At 37.0% G+C, this 18,548-nt stretch overlaps 1 protein-coding gene across 1 annotated transcript; it reads left to right on the top strand.

Annotated features, from left to right (window-relative positions):
• The first annotated feature begins 1,102 nt into the window (after nt 1–1,102).
• Nucleotides 1,103–17,044, top strand: gucy1b3 (guanylate cyclase 1 soluble subunit beta). The gene is made up of 13 exons (XM_022758542.1): nt 1,103–1,212; nt 1,518–1,591; nt 3,387–3,487; nt 3,620–3,738; nt 4,471–4,668; nt 5,842–6,072; nt 6,304–6,420; nt 7,379–7,512; nt 9,501–9,698; nt 11,619–11,856; nt 12,594–12,734; nt 14,898–15,052; nt 15,360–17,044. The coding sequence occupies exons 1-13, from the start codon at nt 1,210–1,212 to the stop codon at nt 15,505–15,507; spliced, it is 1,857 nt and encodes a 618-aa protein (XP_022614263.1). The 5' UTR covers nt 1,103–1,209; the 3' UTR covers nt 15,508–17,044.
• Nucleotides 17,045–18,548: the final 1,504 nt, after the last annotated feature.

Genomic DNA, 18,548 nt, shown 5'->3' with positions numbered 1-18,548 from the left:
ATAAGTAACGTATTTTTACTTTTTTTTCACTGTACACATGTTTATACTGTATTTATTACATGAGTTTCATAGCACTCCTTTCCCTTACAGAGGGCATACAACACAAGAATACAATGAATGTTCTACTATCACTCATAATGATGTGCTTTAATCATTATTGTAATCAAAGTGCAATAAATATTGACATTAACAGATGTAAGTGACTGCCTTTACAGTACAGTAGAATGCTCTACAATATAAAAGATTTACAATGTTGATCACAAACTATAATGTTATGATAAGATATACTACGGTGGAAAGTAACAAAGTACATTTATGTTATGTTATGTTATGTACATATTTACAATTTGAATTTATATGCATTTCACAGAGTAAAATATTGCAATTTTTAATCTAATACATACAGTTATGTGACAGCAGTTACTGGTTACTTTTGAGACTATGATTTTTCATTAAAAAAAAAAAGAAAAAAGAACACAATTAGTTTAATCAATGGGTTAATTGTTAGTGAGTAAATGACCCATAAAGCATATAAAGTTGTTAAAAAATTAGCTCCCTTATGACCTGCCACATTACTAAATTGCTATTTAGATGTTAAAGCATCAATTATAACAATAATATAATAATATAAATACATATGTATAAAAATATATTTTCTATTTATATTATATGTACATTTTAATATTTTCTGGTAATATTTCTGCATGGTGACGACTTGTACTTCTGATAGCCTATTTAACTACTTTGTAGTTAATACTTATACTTAATACATATATATATATATATATATATATAGTTTTACTTTGTGATTTGCTGCTGTGACTTAAGTAAAAAGATATGATATAGGATATATTTTTGAAGGAATAGCCTGTTTTCTGCTTATTACTGTCACAATACGCAGATAATATGAGCTGTAAAGTTCATAGAATAAAACATGCTATTAAATACCAGTAACTGTGTATTTGCCTGCGGAGATTTCAGCTTCTCCAGCATCAGTTGGACAACGGCAGCTTCGTCCTTATTGGTCACAAATGGCTTACGTAAGACCGTCTCTGATCTGCTATTGGCCAGACTCGCTGTCTGTCACTCTCAAGGGGAAAGGGGGGAATGGACGCAGAGACACTCAGCATCTGTAGCAAACGATGAAGGTTGTGTCAGATTAAACGGTTTTTGCTTAAAAATAGAGGAAAAAGAAGAACGGCGGTCATCATGGTATGTAATTACCGAGTTTATATTATGTTTACCTGCTGGTAAAATAGGATGTTTGTGGTGTGACGCGATGCATTTGACATTTCCTGCTAGTAGACCACTATGTAGCCGTTACACAATAATATGTATATAGTGTACTGTATAATAGCCTAACAGGTGAACTAACTCTGGCATGCGGAGTTATTTTAAGCAAACGATAAGGTTTGAACATGGGATATAACATTTAAAAACCAGCATCATGTATGTTTCAGGAAGAACTGTCTGTTTGCATAATATTCACGTTGCTCGTGTTTTCCATGAATTTACAGTATGGTTTTGTGAATCACGCCTTGGAGCTCCTCGTTTTAAGGAATTATGGCCCGGAAGTGTGGGAAGACATCAAGTGAGTTTGTGGATCATGTGTTTACTACTCGGCCCTGTTGGTTGGTATCATAGGTTACACAGTGACCAACCAGACCACAACAAGGATACAAGACAGGCCTACTGTACAGCTAGCTCACTTTCAGCTCACACTTTGTCACTGTGTTGCCAGCAGGGGTATAGACGTTTTCTTTTACTTTAATGATTAACTGTCATTCTCTGCAGGCTCACACTGAAACTCTAACTCTCAACTAAGTTGGTAAAAAAAAAAAAATTAACATTTATAATTCTGTCCCACAGCAACTCCTCTTTTACTCAATCACTCAAAATACTCTGCGAGCATTATGTTATATTATTTGATTACTGTTAATGCAGCAATGTAAAACTAACATTTTAATGTTGTAGCTGGTGGAGGTGGAACTCATTTTTTGGTTTTATATATTGTAGGGTGGTTTCTTGTACAACCATGTATCATATTATATAAAATGGTTATAATATTTTTTTGTAAAAAATATATTGCAAACTAACTAGTGTCAACTAGTGTTGTTTGACTGCTGTTAGATAAATGTAGTGGATTGAAAAAGTACAATATTTCCTTCTGAAATGTAGTGGAGTAGAAGAACAAAATAGCATAAAATAAAATGGATTGACAAAGTTATTCTATTTCTTAAGTTATATAAACAATTCAAAATCCTTTATTATTATATAAAAATACAGCGTCACAAAGCTGAAAGCAGGATTTTTTTTCCTCAGCTCATGAAAAATGTAGTTTATATTTTGGAGATATTGTACTTCATATGTATCACTTAGAGGGATACATATGAAGTACAATATCTCCAAAATATAAATGGCACATCACAGTCCAATAAAGAGTAAAAAAATCCCCAATCCCCTCATGGAGCAAATCCCACTTAAAATGTGTTTATTTAGAGTGATTTTTAGTTACAGTTTCAACTTAGTGGATGAATGTAATTCCATTCCCTGGTGTAATGTTAACATGTCATTTTTTCAGCATGTTAAAATGTTTGGCTCAATCTGAGTTTATTTTTCATCTGTAGTCTTAACTGCCCTCGACCTGACCCTGCCTGAAAAAAGAAAGAAGGAAAAAAACAGCAGCAGCTGCCTCGTGTAAATGTTTTGAAAGTGGTCTTTCTGCCACCACAAAAAAAAAACTATACTGTTGTGCAGCATCTCCAAATGTAACTCATTGTTATTTCATGCACAATTTATCATGTTTGGTCTGTTTTCAGACTTGATGAGCTGAGTGATTTAGAAATGAATTCTTATTTTCTTTCCAAAACCTTTCAAGGCTTGGTATGTTTTCCCAGCTGTTACAGGTTCTGATAAAATGGCGCTCGCTGGTCAGGCCTGTAAATCATTTCTGTTTTTTCAGTTAAACAGTAGTAATCAGACCCTCATTAAGATTTTGGACTTAAAAAAAAATGGATTGTCAAATGTATAAATAGCAAAGTGCACTCTGTGCTTTGAGTGCTTGCCAAAGGATCTGCAGTAGATCCAAATCTGATCATCTGTACTTGTTTCACAGTCTAGTTCTGAAACCACATAACCACTTCAAACCAGTATGGAAACCTTTTTAGATCAAGACAGCTCACACTGACTGGCCACAAATAAGACTCAATAGCTGTTATTGACTTGTTCCTGTAAACAAAAGTCCCTCTGTGAATTAAGCAACAATAGAAAAGCAGTTTTAAAAAGGCAGAGCCATTGGTTGCCTGAACAAGATGCCTACAATGACTGTTTACTTCTACTGTAACATTTGCTGTGGCTCATGAGTAACATCTTCACTTTGTTTTCAGGAGGGAGGCACAGCTTGATATTGAGGGTCAGTTTCTTGTTAGAATCATATATGAAGATGCCAAAACATACGATCTAGTTGCGGCTGCGAGTAAAGTTCTCAGTAAGTGACAGTATTTTTTTTAATTATTGTAAATGAAAACATATGCGATATATGTAACATATGGTGCTTCATGACACAAGTGCCACCTCTATCGCAAGCAGTGATCTTAATAAGCTCTTTTCTGTATTTCAGAGATCGATGCTGGAGACATCTTGCAGATGTTTGGGAAAATGTTTTTTGAATTTTGCCAAGAGTCAGGATATGACACCATCTTGCGAGTATTAGGATCAAACGTTCGTGAATTCCTGCAGGTAGGCTCTCTCTTCTTTGCCCGTAGCAGAGCTGGAGGGTAACACTAACTGCAAAATTGTGAAATTGCGGTATTTACAAGGACTCTACCCATTTATCATTGCATTCCTATAACATTGTTGGACTCATGATGGACAATTTAGAAAAAAAAAAAAGATCAAACTTTGTGCAGCAGAATCAGAGATATCGTCTTTTTTATTCTATGCATTATTCTTCTTTGTTAAAACCTGGTGTCTAAATTGCCCACAATGCACGTGAATTGATGAAAGTTCAACTGGAGAACCGGGTGTGTGTTGCCATGAGGAGTTACTCTCAAGCAGAGATGGGGAGTGGGTTACAGAGATCTTGTGAACTCACTTCCTTCTAATTCCATACTCTTTTTCATTTGAAACGACACGAGCATTAATTGTGCATGAGGGTCACAGTACAGATGCTGTTGTATTGGATTATGGGAAATCTAGGATCCAGTGTTTTTGGAGCTTGATCCATATGAGGAACTAAAAGTCAGGATGTTGCACCTTCTACTGCTTCCGTTTTAAACATTCATTTTTAAGTCTACTTCTCACAAGTCCCCCATCGTTATGGAAGTGCAATACTAAAAAATAGGAGTGCTCTTTTAATGTTTAATGTATTTTGCACAACATTATCCCTTAACTAATTTTATCTAAGCCAGGTTTTAATTAAATGTGCCGTGATTGACTGTTGCATATTTCATCTTTAATCTAAATTTTCAGAATTTGGATGCTCTACATGACCACCTGGGAACTATTTATCCCGGGATGAGGGCTCCCTCATTTCGCTGCACTGATGCCGAGAAGGGAAACAATCTGATTCTTCACTACTACTCAGAGCGAGAAGGCCTGCAAGACATTGTGATCGGCATCATTAAAACTGTCGCTCAACAAATCCACGGAACAGAGATAGAGATGAAGGTTTGCTTCGCTGTTTTTGTTCCCTTTTTGTGCACAGTGAACGCACAGCTCTAATGGCTCTCTCTGCTCCCACTGATGAATGAAGATGACTTCCACTTTTTCTTTTTTTCTCTTTTTTTTTTTGCCAGTTCCTCTCTAATTTATGGTACAACATTCAATGAAGCCTTTTAGTCCTTGTGATGCTTTGTGTCAGGATGTGTAAGTTTGTGTCTTGGAATATAATTGAAAAGGTTATAGTGGAGATTAAACAACAGAAAGTTCCAAAATATCCAAAACGGGAACAGTGCTGTGCCGTGACAACTGCAGTTCAGCAGTGAGTTTTTGGCTAATGTCTGTGCGTCAGAGGATATTTTTAGATCTAAGTTATAGAGTCTCTAGCTTGGAGGTGTCTGGAGTCTTTTGGGGAGTTTTTTCTTCCATGGTTTTATTTGAACTTTTGTTTCTTGAATTTAAATTGGCCATGAACTGCATATTTAATAGATAATTAACCTTGATTTTTTTTTATTTTATGTTTTTTAACATGGCTCATTTACTCGACCACACTTATCTGATTGTGTTTAAACTAGGAGGAAGAATTGTAACAGCAAGATGTCATAAACTGTCATTGGTATTTATATTTGTACGATAATGTTCAGCCCACAAATCACAGTCTGTAATCTACACCAGTAACTGCAGTATGTTGTGCTCCTCAGACATCTACTGTACTTTGGCTGGAGTTTTTTTCATTGTTTCATAAGCGAGTGACATTTTCTCCCAAACCTAATCACATTGTACAGACAGGATAATATTTTTCAGCAATTGTGTGTGTAATGAAAGAACAGAAAATGGCAGACGCTCCAAATGTGACACCCAATTTCTGGAAATATTAGCCACTGTTGCTGTGGCAACAGGGTGCAGAGACGGCAGCTTGACGTCAGCATGCCTTATGCCCATAAACCCACAGAATAATGTCATTTTATACCCTCCTAATTTTAGAATAGCACACTTGAGATTAATAATAATATTAATGGGATAATATTAATGAAATGAATATTTCAAAGATGAAATATTCAATAAAAAATGGCCGCAACCATGTGCCACAATAAATGGCAAGTTTAAATTAATTTGAACGTAATTATTTCTGTATTGTAACAATAACAACATTATTCAATCATTTCATTTTGTTTTATACAGATGATCCAACCGAAAAGTGAGGAGTGCGACCACATCAAGTTCCTCATTGAGGAGAAGGATTCAGAGGAGGAGGCGTTCTACGAGGACCTGGATGGCTTTGAGGAGAACGGAACGCAGGAGACTCGGATCAGTCCGTACACGTTTTGCAAGGCCTTCCCGTTCCACCTCATGTTTGACAAGGACCTGATGCTCACACAGTGTGGGAACGCCATTTATCGAGTCCTGCCACAGGTGCACATTCACATCCAATTATACCTAAAGTCTGTTTCACATGCCACAAACCTTAGTTCATGAAGTCAGTGATGATGTGTTTGTCGGAACTGTATTTTTCTCAAACTGAGTAGTGGGTTGCATTTTTTGGCTACAGCTGACTTGCAGTAATTAATTGCCGAGATAACAAATATTACAATAATTTCTAATATCTCTTGACTGAAATGTGCATATTTTTATTTTATTCCCCAGCTCCAGCCCGGTACCTGTATCCTCCCTTCAGTTTTTTCTTTGGTCCGTCCTCACATTGACTTCAGTTTTCACGGCATCCTTTCCCACATCAACACTGTCTTCGTTCTGCGAAGCAAGGTACATATGACATGTAATGCAGTTTTTACCACAATGCTGTGGGCTGATCACATCACTACTTCTGTTATATTTGAATACTTTTCCAGGAGGCAAAAAGTACTAAAACAGACGCAAGTCTTAATGATCAAAACATGGTTTGATTGTACATGACAGGATGTGTTTATAGTTTTATATATTAATATTGATGAGCTCACTGATATTTTTAGAAGCTGCATAATATTTCGACTCTGAGTTTCATCAGCACTGTTATGAGGATTAAATTGTTTACGTGCAGAGATTGTAAATGGTAAATGGACTTGAAATTATACAGCACTTTTCTAGCCTTACTGACCACTCAAAGCGCTTTACAATACTTGCCACATTCACCCATTCACTCAAATTCATACATCGCACGAACAGCCATCAGGGTCAATGTGGGGTTCAGTATCTTGCCCAGGGATACTTCGACATGCGGCCTGGAGGAGCCGGGGATCGAACCACCGACCTTCTAAGTAGTGGACGACCCGCTCTACCTCCTGATCCACAGCCACCCAATTATTGAGATTTTTCAGCATGTGACCAATTAATCAAAGAAATTCATATGTAGAATTCTATATTGATGTTTATGCATGGAACACAGAGTGCAAGGGTCTAAATGTCAAAATGAGAAACTGAAAGGACAAAGTAGATGAGAAGCACAGATCTCAGTGAGAAATTAGATGGAAACTCAGGTGGGAAAAATATAGTAAGAATAGAAAACAGTTGAATTTGTGTACTTGCTACATGAGCTATGATAGAAGAAAAGAAGAGTTACACATAAAATTTGAACTCATGCTCCCCAGTGGTAAATGATGCACTTAAAGCAAAAAAACATACCGGTTTAAAAATAAAGAATGAGCTGAACTGGTGCCCAATTTTGAGACAGATTTAGAGAAGAACATGTAATGAAATATTCATAAGTGTGATGTAATCCTGACAGGAGGGCCTACTGAATGTGGAGACTGTAGAGAACGAGGATGAGCTGACGGGGGTGGAGATCAGCTGTCTGAGATTGAAAGGACAGATGATTTACTTGCCAGAGGCGGAGAACATCCTTTTTCTTTGCTCACCCAGGTAAATTCACAGTGCGGTGTCCTGACAGAAGCACACACTGAATATACACACCAAAACACAGATTCTTTTTTACCTACTGAGTGGGAAATGATGGCAAAGATACAAATCCTGAAATTAAAAGTCTTAATTTACTTGGATGAATGCTACTGCACTTCTGCTTATATGGACATAAAATCTCTGAGGAATAATATATGTATACAGGCCACTATATACATAAACCCCAATTTGAAGTAAAATTGAGAAGCTGTTACAATTTGCTACACTTGCTCAAATGCGTCAAGAGAGTTTGTTTCTGTTTACTGATAATATGCTGGAAGGTTATCTCCAATGTGTTTGTGCTTATCTCAGTACTTTTTCTTCACTACTCTGTGATGTTCGGCCCAAAAGTTGTTCCTACTGAACACCTAAATCTTTAAAAAAAAATAAAAAAAATAAAAGGGTCACAAACATATACTTTCATTTTAAAAAGGCTCAGTGATTTTCTAAAACATATGGACACTGGAGTTTTTTTTTTTTTTTCCTTTTGCTTTTGAGTTTCGAGAACACATACACAGAGTTACAGAGCAGTGCGGCAAAATGACCATGTGATGGATATGTCATCATAGATACTACATATACAAAACATTACAGTCATCCTTTTCTTCAAAAGTACTATTTACAAACTATTGCCCTAGAGTTACACAAAAATGACAATAGAAATGTGACGATAAACGCTGAGTATGACATTACATGCCACAATATTCTGTAACAGCACTTTTTCATCTTAACCCATCAGTGGGTAAAATGGTCAAATATCCATTTATTAGTACAAAAACAATTTAAATTTTGTGTTCTTTCAGCTTAATTGTTCAGACTACTCTTTTCATAACACACTCAAATCATGTCCATCTCTCTCTCTCTCACACACACACACACACACACACACACACACACACACACACACACACACACACACACACACACACACACACACACACACACACACACAAAGCCAGATTAATATGTTTTTGCAAGTATTTATGGCAGCAGGGCGGTTTATGTGTGACGGACCCAAAATAAACTACAGTGCTCATGTTCGTAGTACCTAAGCAACATATCACAGAGCAAAACAGAACATCTTATCTGGCAGTTTTCACAAGATAAGTAGTAATCCTTATGATAAGTAAACTGACATTAATGTGTAAAATTGGTGGAGTGCCCCATTAATAGTTTTTGGACAGCAATGGAGGTCTATGGCACAAAGAAATAAGTTACTATAAACAGTATCAAGCTTTGGCTACACAGGCTTTGGCTATGCATGTAAGTGTCTTTTAAAATAAAAAAATAAAAAATAACATATTCACAATATTCTCTTCATGTACAGCAAATATTGCAACTGAGAGAAAATGGTTATGGATCATAGGAAAAATGTCAACAGAAAGCCTTTTTTTCCCTTGCTTGTAATTCAAATGTGTTCATAATCTATATATATATATATATATATACATATATAGATTATATATGTGTGTGTGTGTGTGTGTGTGTTTGTACATTTACACAAGACAAGGCAAGACAAAACAACCCCATGAGGAAATAAAGAAAACCTGTGAGCTGGTAATTACATTGGTTCTATTGTTGTAACCTCCATTAGCCTTTGTGGCCCTAATATAATCGATCAGACATTAGATCATCAGACACATCTCATACAACACGGTGTGTCTGGCCTCATGCTACAAGAGGAACATTTATCTGGAGATAGTCGGCTTGGCCCTGAAAGGAATATGGTGATCTCACTGCCGGCAGTTCATACATTATGCTCTGTTTAATTTATGCTCATTCTTTATATGAGCAAGAATAGGAAACTAGTCTGCAGTGTTCCTGCTACTGATACAAACAGAGATTTTCAGCAATTTCTGCAATATTTAACTGCAACACCACCAATGACAATGAATTAGTATTTCAGTGTTTTCTATTTTCTTTGTTTACCTATTCTGTTTTTTTGTGGTTAGTGTCATGAACCTTGATGATCTTACGCGAAGGGGGCTATACCTGAGTGACATCCCGCTACATGACGCAACGCGTGACCTGGTGCTGCTGGGCGAGCAGTTTCGTGAGGAGTACAAGCTGACCCAAGAGCTGGAAATCTTGACAGATCGTCTGCAGCACACACTCCGGGCCCTGGAGGATGAGAAGAAGAAGACAGACAGGTTTGACTGTATAGATGTTCTTTCTTATTTACTTTTTAATTTAACCTACAGACACACTTTAACTCTAGCTTTTGGTAACATGACTAGAGTTATTATAAACACACATCATTGGGTCGTATAAATAGCTTAACAAATGATCTTCCAACCTGCCAGACATTTATTTGAACCAACCTAAGCAATGTAAGACTTGTAAACTACAATGCCACTTGGTAGAATGCATACCTCAGCCATGGCCAATCCTACTCCTACACAAACTCAAAGATTTCAACATCATTAATATGTAAACTTTTGGCCCACTGAACGTATGGCATTCACTAGGGATGCCACAAACTATTTTTTTCTGCCGATAATGATCGGCAGCCGATCAATCGGGTCATCCCTAGCATTCACACAATTGCTAGCATGTAGGGAATGTCAAAAATGACCCCTTTCAGCTAGTAATTCCCACCATGTTTGGCTTGTGATCCATTAAAACAAGTCAGCGACCCCTCATAAAAGCTTACACATTTGTATGACCTATTAGCAGTTCAAGCAAAGAATGATTTTTACTCATATGACTCATATGGTTTAATTTGCCTTTTTTAGAGGCCTGAAGAGGTAAAATTACTAATATTTAACAAGTAAAAGATGTAGACAGGAGAAATGCCTTACTGTTATATACCAGAAATATATATTTTTTTCCTTTTTTACTAACTTGTTTATCATCTTGTAACCCCTCAGATTTCTCGTCCCAACCACAAAGTTGAGAACCATGACCCTAAGCAATAACCTAGCTTTTCATTCACACTTGAATTTAGCAGTGTTTACAAACTATTCCTTCTAGTTACTGAGAAAACTGTGTCATAATTATGTATAATTATATGCCACAGCCCTGTAATTATCTGTAGGTTATGAGTCAACCTCAACCTCACTATGATATATGTGTAATAACACTGCTGTTATTCTTCTGTAATTCTCTGTCGTTGGAAAAATAAATGGTGAAGATAGTTCTTCCTTAAGTATTCCCTTTTATGGGACTTTAGACAAGAAACACTGAAGAAAGATGCAAGTCTCAGTCCGCTGAGGTTGTGTTGAAGCTACGTCACAGTAGGACCACCTAGGGTCAGAATCTATTGTTATCCCCAAGTTGATATTTGCCTAAGCTACTCTTCAGTCCCTGTTATGGTGAAGACACCTAGTTAGTTTTGACTTAGGCTTTCAGAAAAGGGCCTGTCATAGTAATTTGGCACAGCAGTGGGTGACAGCTGGAGAGGAGCACGGAGGTGGAGCATGGTCTTTATTAAGACTGCTTGTAGCAGCCCTATCTTCTCATAGGAAAAGACTTTCACTCTCCTGTTGGATCCCTATATTATTATTCTCGCCATTCTCTGCTCTCAAAGTGCTTTGGGCTCCGACTATTGATTAGAATTCATGGCTCCTCTCTTAATAGTTAAGAGAGCTGTTGCTCCACTGTCGTTGCATTTTCATTTTACAACACTATGTTTTCTGATCATGAAAGCAGCTGTTTTTGCTGCTCCCTCATAAGAGAAAACACTCTTTACACCCTTGAATGTAAATCGTGAAAGATGCTACAGATAAATGTGTACACTCTTGTCTACTAGGTAAAGATACCCTACATGCATGTGTAGATTTGTCTAATGACTTATTGTATGTATCATGTGTCCTCAAATTATAATGCACCATGGAAGGTATTTTGCCTTTAACAGGCAGCCATGATCTAACCAGTTACCATAGAAACACCACCCTCCCATCTGAGAGCAGCTTGTATAGCGAAATGACCAAAAGGTGGTGGGTGAGCAAATAAAATGCTGATCCAAAGAATGGACTTCAGTCCGGCAGCCCCAGCCCATTACTCTGCTGCTCGGGTACACCATAACTATGCTTTTCGCTCAAAATGTTCATTTCTCTTTTTCCTTTTAGATTGCTCTACTCAGTTCTGCCGCCATCTGTTGCCAACGAGCTGCGACACAAACGGCCCGTCCCGGCAAAACGCTACGACAACGTGACCATCCTCTTTAGTGGCATTGTAGGGTTTAATGCCTTCTGCAGCAAGCACGCCTCGGCCGAGGGAGCCATCAAGATAGTCAACCTGCTCAACGATGTTTACACCCGTTTTGACATCTTGACAGACTCTCGCAAGAACCCTTATGTATACAAGGTGGGAAGCAAGAATTGTACCATGACAGTATATCATGTATATTTGTAAATTTCTCTCAGTAAGGACTGGAATTATGCAGCAAAGTGATACTGAAACAAAGTACAAAAGACACTACAATTGTATTGTCTGAAATGAAGAACTCGAGGGCTTTTATCTACCATGTTCTCAGCTGGTTCTCCAGCTTAAATGCATGAGTGAAGCCCCCTGACTCTCTGGTGAATCATGTTATGCAATTATGCACATACACGTCAGCAAGAGTGTATTTATATCAATTGACTTGAGTTTTTCACCATAAGAGTAGTACCAACTTCTAAACACAGTGTAGTTTTACAGAGGGACTGCACCATTTTATAGGCTTCATGCAGCAGATTTACACTCCAGGCTTTCAGACAAGAATGCACTTTAAGAAGTCAAACAGACCTCGGCACTTCCAGGGGATCGGCTTCAGGCACTGGGTCACCAAAAGAAGTAATATTTACTCTACAAGCTGAATGGCTTGGTGGTCCTCGGGTTTTAGCAGGGCTCAAAGAGGCCCCGAATGTCTTAAAGCTGATGTAAGTGTTTAACTGTTTATCTCAGGGTGTTTCAGTTTATTTCTAGCGGCACAGTGCATTCAAGAAGTCTCTATGTAGCACAGTGGGAACAGTTGATTTTACATGAAATGAAAGTAAAGCAAAAATAAAAGTGGTTATGATATCCTTCATGTGAAGAATGACAAAATGTTTTTCTTCATACAGGTGGAAACAGTGGGTGATAAGTACATGACAGTGAGTGGCCTGCCAGAGCCTTGCACGCACCACGCCAAGTCAATCTGCCACCTCGCTCTTGATATGATGGAGATTGCTGGACAAGTCAAAGTGGATGATGAACCAGTACAGGTGTGATATGAATCTCAGGCTTCAGAACATACTTTTTGTATTTTATGGCTATATACATGTGTATGGTTGAAGTGGTGCTAAATCAGGCTGTCAAATACATACTGTCATTTGTAGGTTAGACAGATGGTACGCCAGCTAAGCCAGTTTTACACATATGTAGTAAATTTTTATATTTATATTTTGGCTGTAGCCATTAAACATAAGGGTGACCCCTCTTACACTTTTGGAATGATTGTAGCTGCAAGGAAAACACAGCTATCATAGTGACAAGTGGAGAAACAGACCTTTGGGCCCTTTTGAAATGAATTCAGTGACTCAAAGTGTGTTTATGTTTCGGTTTTAAAGAAGGTGCTGACGGTGCTGCAGCACGTTTGGTTTGAATGGGTGGAGGTGGCAGGGAAGCGTGAGCATCCTGTGCATTACCTCCTTTAGATGATGCTGATTATGGAGATAGCACATTGCTGTCTGTGCCCCACAGTTCACTGAGCAGTGACGAGGACTGTGGTGCATGGTTAATATGGCAAATTGGGAGAAATCTGAAAAATTGGATAAAAACTGGACAATCTGCAAATATACATAAATTTAAATAAGAAAAAGGGTCCTGACAGAAAAAGCGAGAATCTTTTCTAATGCAACATCATCCACTGTAAATGTTGTTGTTTTAATTTCATGATAATAGCAAGTTTAAGCATCAACTTATTCTTTATTTTATTAACTCTCCACATAGTATCATGGATTGATTTTGCCCTCAAAAACCTCACAATTTAATGTTTATATTGGCAGAGTTGTGTGTGTGTGTGTGCGTGTGTGTGTGTGTGTGTATTGTACATGAATGCTAATTAGCGGTGTTTCTTGATTGTTCCAGCCCCTTGTGTAGTGTAAGTGTCTTTTATCTCCCTGTCGGATAGTTTCTCTTTGGTGATGCTGTTTGTTTGTATTTGGCACATGTTGTCGTGATTTTCAGACTGCTTTCTATCATATATTTCTATCATATATTTATTTATTTTGCTGGGTTTTTTTTTTAAGCGATTTTCAGACTGCTTTCTATCATATATTTAATTATTTTGCTGTTTTTTTTAAGCTATGCATCTGTTATTTTGGCAAAGAGAATTTGGACTTGTTGGAGCTTTGTAAATGTCTAATATTGTTTTGAAACTCCACATATTAAAGTGTTGAGTGTCAGACCTCTTCGGGAGCTGACAAATACTGCTTCAACCTAGTATGACCAACTCTTTAGCCTCAGGCTTTTTTTGCTGATTGATATCTGTGCATCTGGACATATTTCCACAGTGAAGTAATAAGCAGTGAAAAGATGGAGAAAAAACAGCAGACTTTTGTTTAACTGACTGTTAGAGATTGTTATTGTATCAATGACTGTTGAGACCTAACTTTGGAAAATCATGTCTGCTTAACAAAAGGCTGTTTATTTTGGGACATGGCACTGGCTGAAGAGGAGTCCGGTTTAGTAGCAGAAACAGACTCAAATCATCTCACGATCCTGTGGCTAAATATAGATACTCATTTGTCCCAGACACTCACCACGTGTTCATGTTCTGAAGAAAATAAGCACTGAAGTGCCTTCAAGTTCAAGTGTAAATATTAGTCTGCAGATTGCCTGGGGCTGCTTTTGGAATTGCTAGTTTATTGCAAACCTGAAACCTAAAAAAAATCTAATTTTGTGCATGGAGTGATTTCTGGCAAAGTTAACCTTACATCCACCCACCAAATGTTGCACCTTTTCAGTCGATAGCTTTAAGATTTAGTGCCAACAGACTAAGAGTAGCATTCAGTTGGATAGCTGCTTGCATGTTTTTTTTTTTTATCTTGCTCTCTGTGGAGCACAAATCATTTACTTAGTCCTTGATTTAACATTGACTGAGGTTTAGTTCAAATGCTAGGATAGTATTTCTCAAACTGTGCTTTTTTTTTTTGTTGGTGTATTTTGAAATCGATAAATCAGGTTTAATGTGCTGCTTTAAATAATGAATTTACCTCAGATAACTAATGATAAATATTATGGATATCTTAAAATAAATATTTAAGCTTTATTTTACCAGTATTTGACAAGAAGTAGGGATATATTTGGCATATTTATGTGCTTTAATCAAATTATTACCAAATACAAAGCATTAGTCTCCTTTTTTTATTCTCCTTTCTTTCCAGATTACAATTGGGATCCACACAGGAGAAGTGGTCACTGGGGTGATTGGCCAGAGGATGCCAAGATATTGCCTTTTTGGAAATACAGTCAACCTCACAAGTCGTACAGAAACTACTGGTGAAAAGGGAAAAATAAATGTCTCTGAATATACTTATCGGTAAGTCAAAGTACTCCCTTGTTTCATACCATTTTTTTTATTCATGTGAAGCTATGTTTGGGTTTTGTCAATGCATGTAGAGAAATTAGGTGGGTCTGAAGGAGTTTTACAACTAAGTTAAACAGAATTAAAATAGATTTGTAATGTGTGTAGGGAAGTATCAGTATTAGATATGAAGAAGTGGGAATCTATTTAAAAAGGTCTACACATGGACTATTTGATGTTCTTTGTTGAGCAAGTGAGATAAGATATCACACAGGGCCGTACAGCGTGAGTGATTTGCGACGGTGTTGATGCTGTATTCCAGGTGTTTGCAGTCTGCTGAGAACGCCGACCCTCAGTTTCATTTGGAGTATCGGGGCCCCATCACCATGAAAGGAAAGAAGGAGCCGATGAAGGTGTGGTTTCTGTCCAGGAAGCCCACTGACACAGAGTCCTCCATGGTTAAAACTTAACTATTCAACACTAAAACATCACAGGTGTCATCTAATGAAAGCTTCAGTTTGGTACCTTCAAGGGGAATTTTGAGGCACAGATGAGATGGATCAGATGTATAAAGAGTGATAATTTATCCACAGACCTGCAGATATTTTAATATAAACCACATTTTTTAAAAGTGAATATGAACCCGTTTCATTTCTCTCCCTCCTTGTTTTCTGCTTGACAATGATCTGTCATGACCTCACTATATTTTTTTAGCGTACACACAATATGCTTAGTGATACAGTATATGGTATATTCAAGTTTGATAGAGTTTTGGACAAAGTACACACAAGATGTGATAAGCAAACCATTTTCCATCTACCTTAAATGTTTTTAGTTGCTAATTTTGTCATATTCTGTATTTGTTCTGAAGCCTGCCAAAAATACAGAGAATCTTTTGGCTTTACTCTGTCAGCCAAAATAACTTATTTCACTTTAGATGAATAAAATACAGTATTTTTTTAACCACTCTCATTGTCACTTTCAGAATGACAATGATAAAGTCTTGATTTAAAGTGAAAGATTTGACTTGCGAGTATAATACAGATGTGCTCTGGCTTGCTTTATACTAAAAAGAAAAAAAACACAAATACTTCAGCTAGGTATCATATTAGTGCCATTATATTACTGTCACTATTTGAAGGGGGCATTTTTGTTCATTGGATGTGAGATATACAAGGTTTTACACTGAACACGTTGCACTGGCATCAAGACCATTCAAAGAATAAGAAATTGTATTGTATTTATATAGATTTATATCACCATGTTCATTAGTTATTTGGCACAAAAGCTATTGTTCTAACTTGATTCATGTTGAAATTCAAAGATGTATTTCATGTTTAATTAATGTTATAAAGTTACAAATGATAGTGTTGAGCCATTAGTAGACATGTATCATCATGTATCTCTCACTAAATCACAAAATAGTCCAATAAGTAAAAATGAGCACTACACTATTTTATTTAGTATATTTATTGCACCTCTCAACTTAGCGCACATTCACATTTTATCAGCTTGTGTGAAATAATATTGAGCGCAATTTTCAGTTCTACAGTACATTATTGAGATATTCTTAAAGATCTACTTATTTATTGTTAACATCATGTTACTTTGTATTTATTCTTTCATTTGTAAGAACTCATTACTTTAAATGTAGCGTTCACCTTTAGAAAAGAAAAAATATAGTACATTTAATTATGGATGAAACTACTGTATGTGCCTCCATCATATTTATGATTAAAGTAAAACTTTATGTGCTTTATGTGTTTGATTAATTTCACATGCGTATATGTACTGTACTTTGTTACATTTTTCCAAAGTCATTATTATGACACCTCACTGGAAGAAATCCTCTTGTGCAAGACACAAACAGATGCCTCTTTTACTGTTCGATTGCGTTTCTGTGGTTGTAAGATGTGATAGTTTTATTTTAATATTGTTTCTGTTGGGAGGTTAACTAATAAAAATAGTCTTGAGAAGTGTTGGTTACAAGATATTTTCCTTTGTACAGTACAGGTCATTACTTTTACTGAAGGTGGTGTTGTTATTCAGTGTAAGTCTGCGACATCAGTGTTATTAGATACAGAGCATTGATAACTTTGAGAATGTAGATTCTTTTGTAAAGTGCTCTCTCTAGTGGCCAGTCAGAGGATTACAGTAAGTATTTAAAAATAAATTTGACATCTCCACCCTGAGACTGTGCCTATAAGACACAACTGCTGTAGTTATGGTAACTAAAGTTGATTTTTTTGATTTTTTTAAAAAACTTTTTTTTCGTGTCTTTTACTCGTCTATGGTTCTCATTATCCAATCAGGAGAAACTCCCCTTTGCATTGCTATATCAAATGGTTGGGCTGGGGCTTTTTCTCCTGGTTTGAACCCTTTTGAAGACATGCAGTAGTTGGAACAGGTCATTCCTTCAACTGTCTCATGAACCAGTTATGTAACCAATAAAGCTTTGTCAGTATAGATTCCATGCTGCTGTGATAACTGATAAATAAAACCTTGATGGCATTATTTTTTTTTTTAAGCATCCTCACTTGAGTTTTAGTTAATGCCTGAAGGTTTTGTTTCTTTCAGTGTTTGTTTATTAAATGCACAGCACAAATTCCCAATCACCACATCATAAGACATAACTTTCAAGCTCCACTCAGCTTTTCAGCTTAATTTCTTTCTCTCTTTTTCCCCTTTGTCTTCCTTTTCAGCCTTAGACGTTTCATAGAGCTGGGCTAACTCCATGCCCCAGCCAGTTCTGCCAAATTTGAGCTACCACTGTTTTGACCTATATTTGCTAACATTTTAGACAATTAAGCACGACGAATTCAATATTGCACCACACCTGTTTGTTGTGTGCCATTGGATGTACAGACAACTAGCAACAAATTACTTTGCTAATAAAGAAAACTTTTGATTCATGATTCTCAGGCAGGTTCTGCAGTTACAAGGAGTTTTCTATGATTTCTGGACATTAGATCTGTGGAAATTAGAAATAATAATATTCCTGAGTTACACTGAACCTAAATACGTGCATCATATCTTTGTGCTCAGATGAACAGTCAAATTGTTGCAATCGTGCGCTATCGGTTTTAAAACATTAAGCTAGGCTACCTTACTTACCGTTGCCGCTGCTGCAACTGTGGACCATGATGTTAAGCAGCAAAATCACAACACCTGCGTGCACCTGTCCCCTTACCTTGCACAGTGTCTTCATCTCTTCCACGGGAACCTCCCTCACAGTTTGGGAACCTCTGGTCGGACTTTCCATAGATAACCTCCCTATTAAAGAAAAAATAAGCCTAGCTGGACCCAGCTTGTGACTTTATTGTGTTTGCGTCAAGCGGCAATCTCAGGGGTTGACAAATGAAGCCAAGCCGGAAGTGCCAAAAACTGCAATTCCGCCAACGACCACTTGAGGCCGGCTCCATAAACTACTCAATCCCCGTAGACTCCCACGTTATAACTTTACAGCAGAAATAAACATGTTTACTGCCTGGTACAAAAAGGTTTGTGGTCT

The sequence above is a fragment of the Seriola dumerili genome, unplaced genomic scaffold (assembly GCF_002260705.1).
Source record: "Seriola dumerili isolate Sdu_G_001 unplaced genomic scaffold, Sdu_1.0 BDQW01000301.1, whole genome shotgun sequence".
Lineage (NCBI taxonomy): Eukaryota > Metazoa > Chordata > Actinopteri > Carangiformes > Carangidae > Seriola > Seriola dumerili.
The sequence above is the reverse complement of the archived record's forward strand: the minus strand, read 5'-3'. Positions and strand labels throughout refer to the sequence as shown.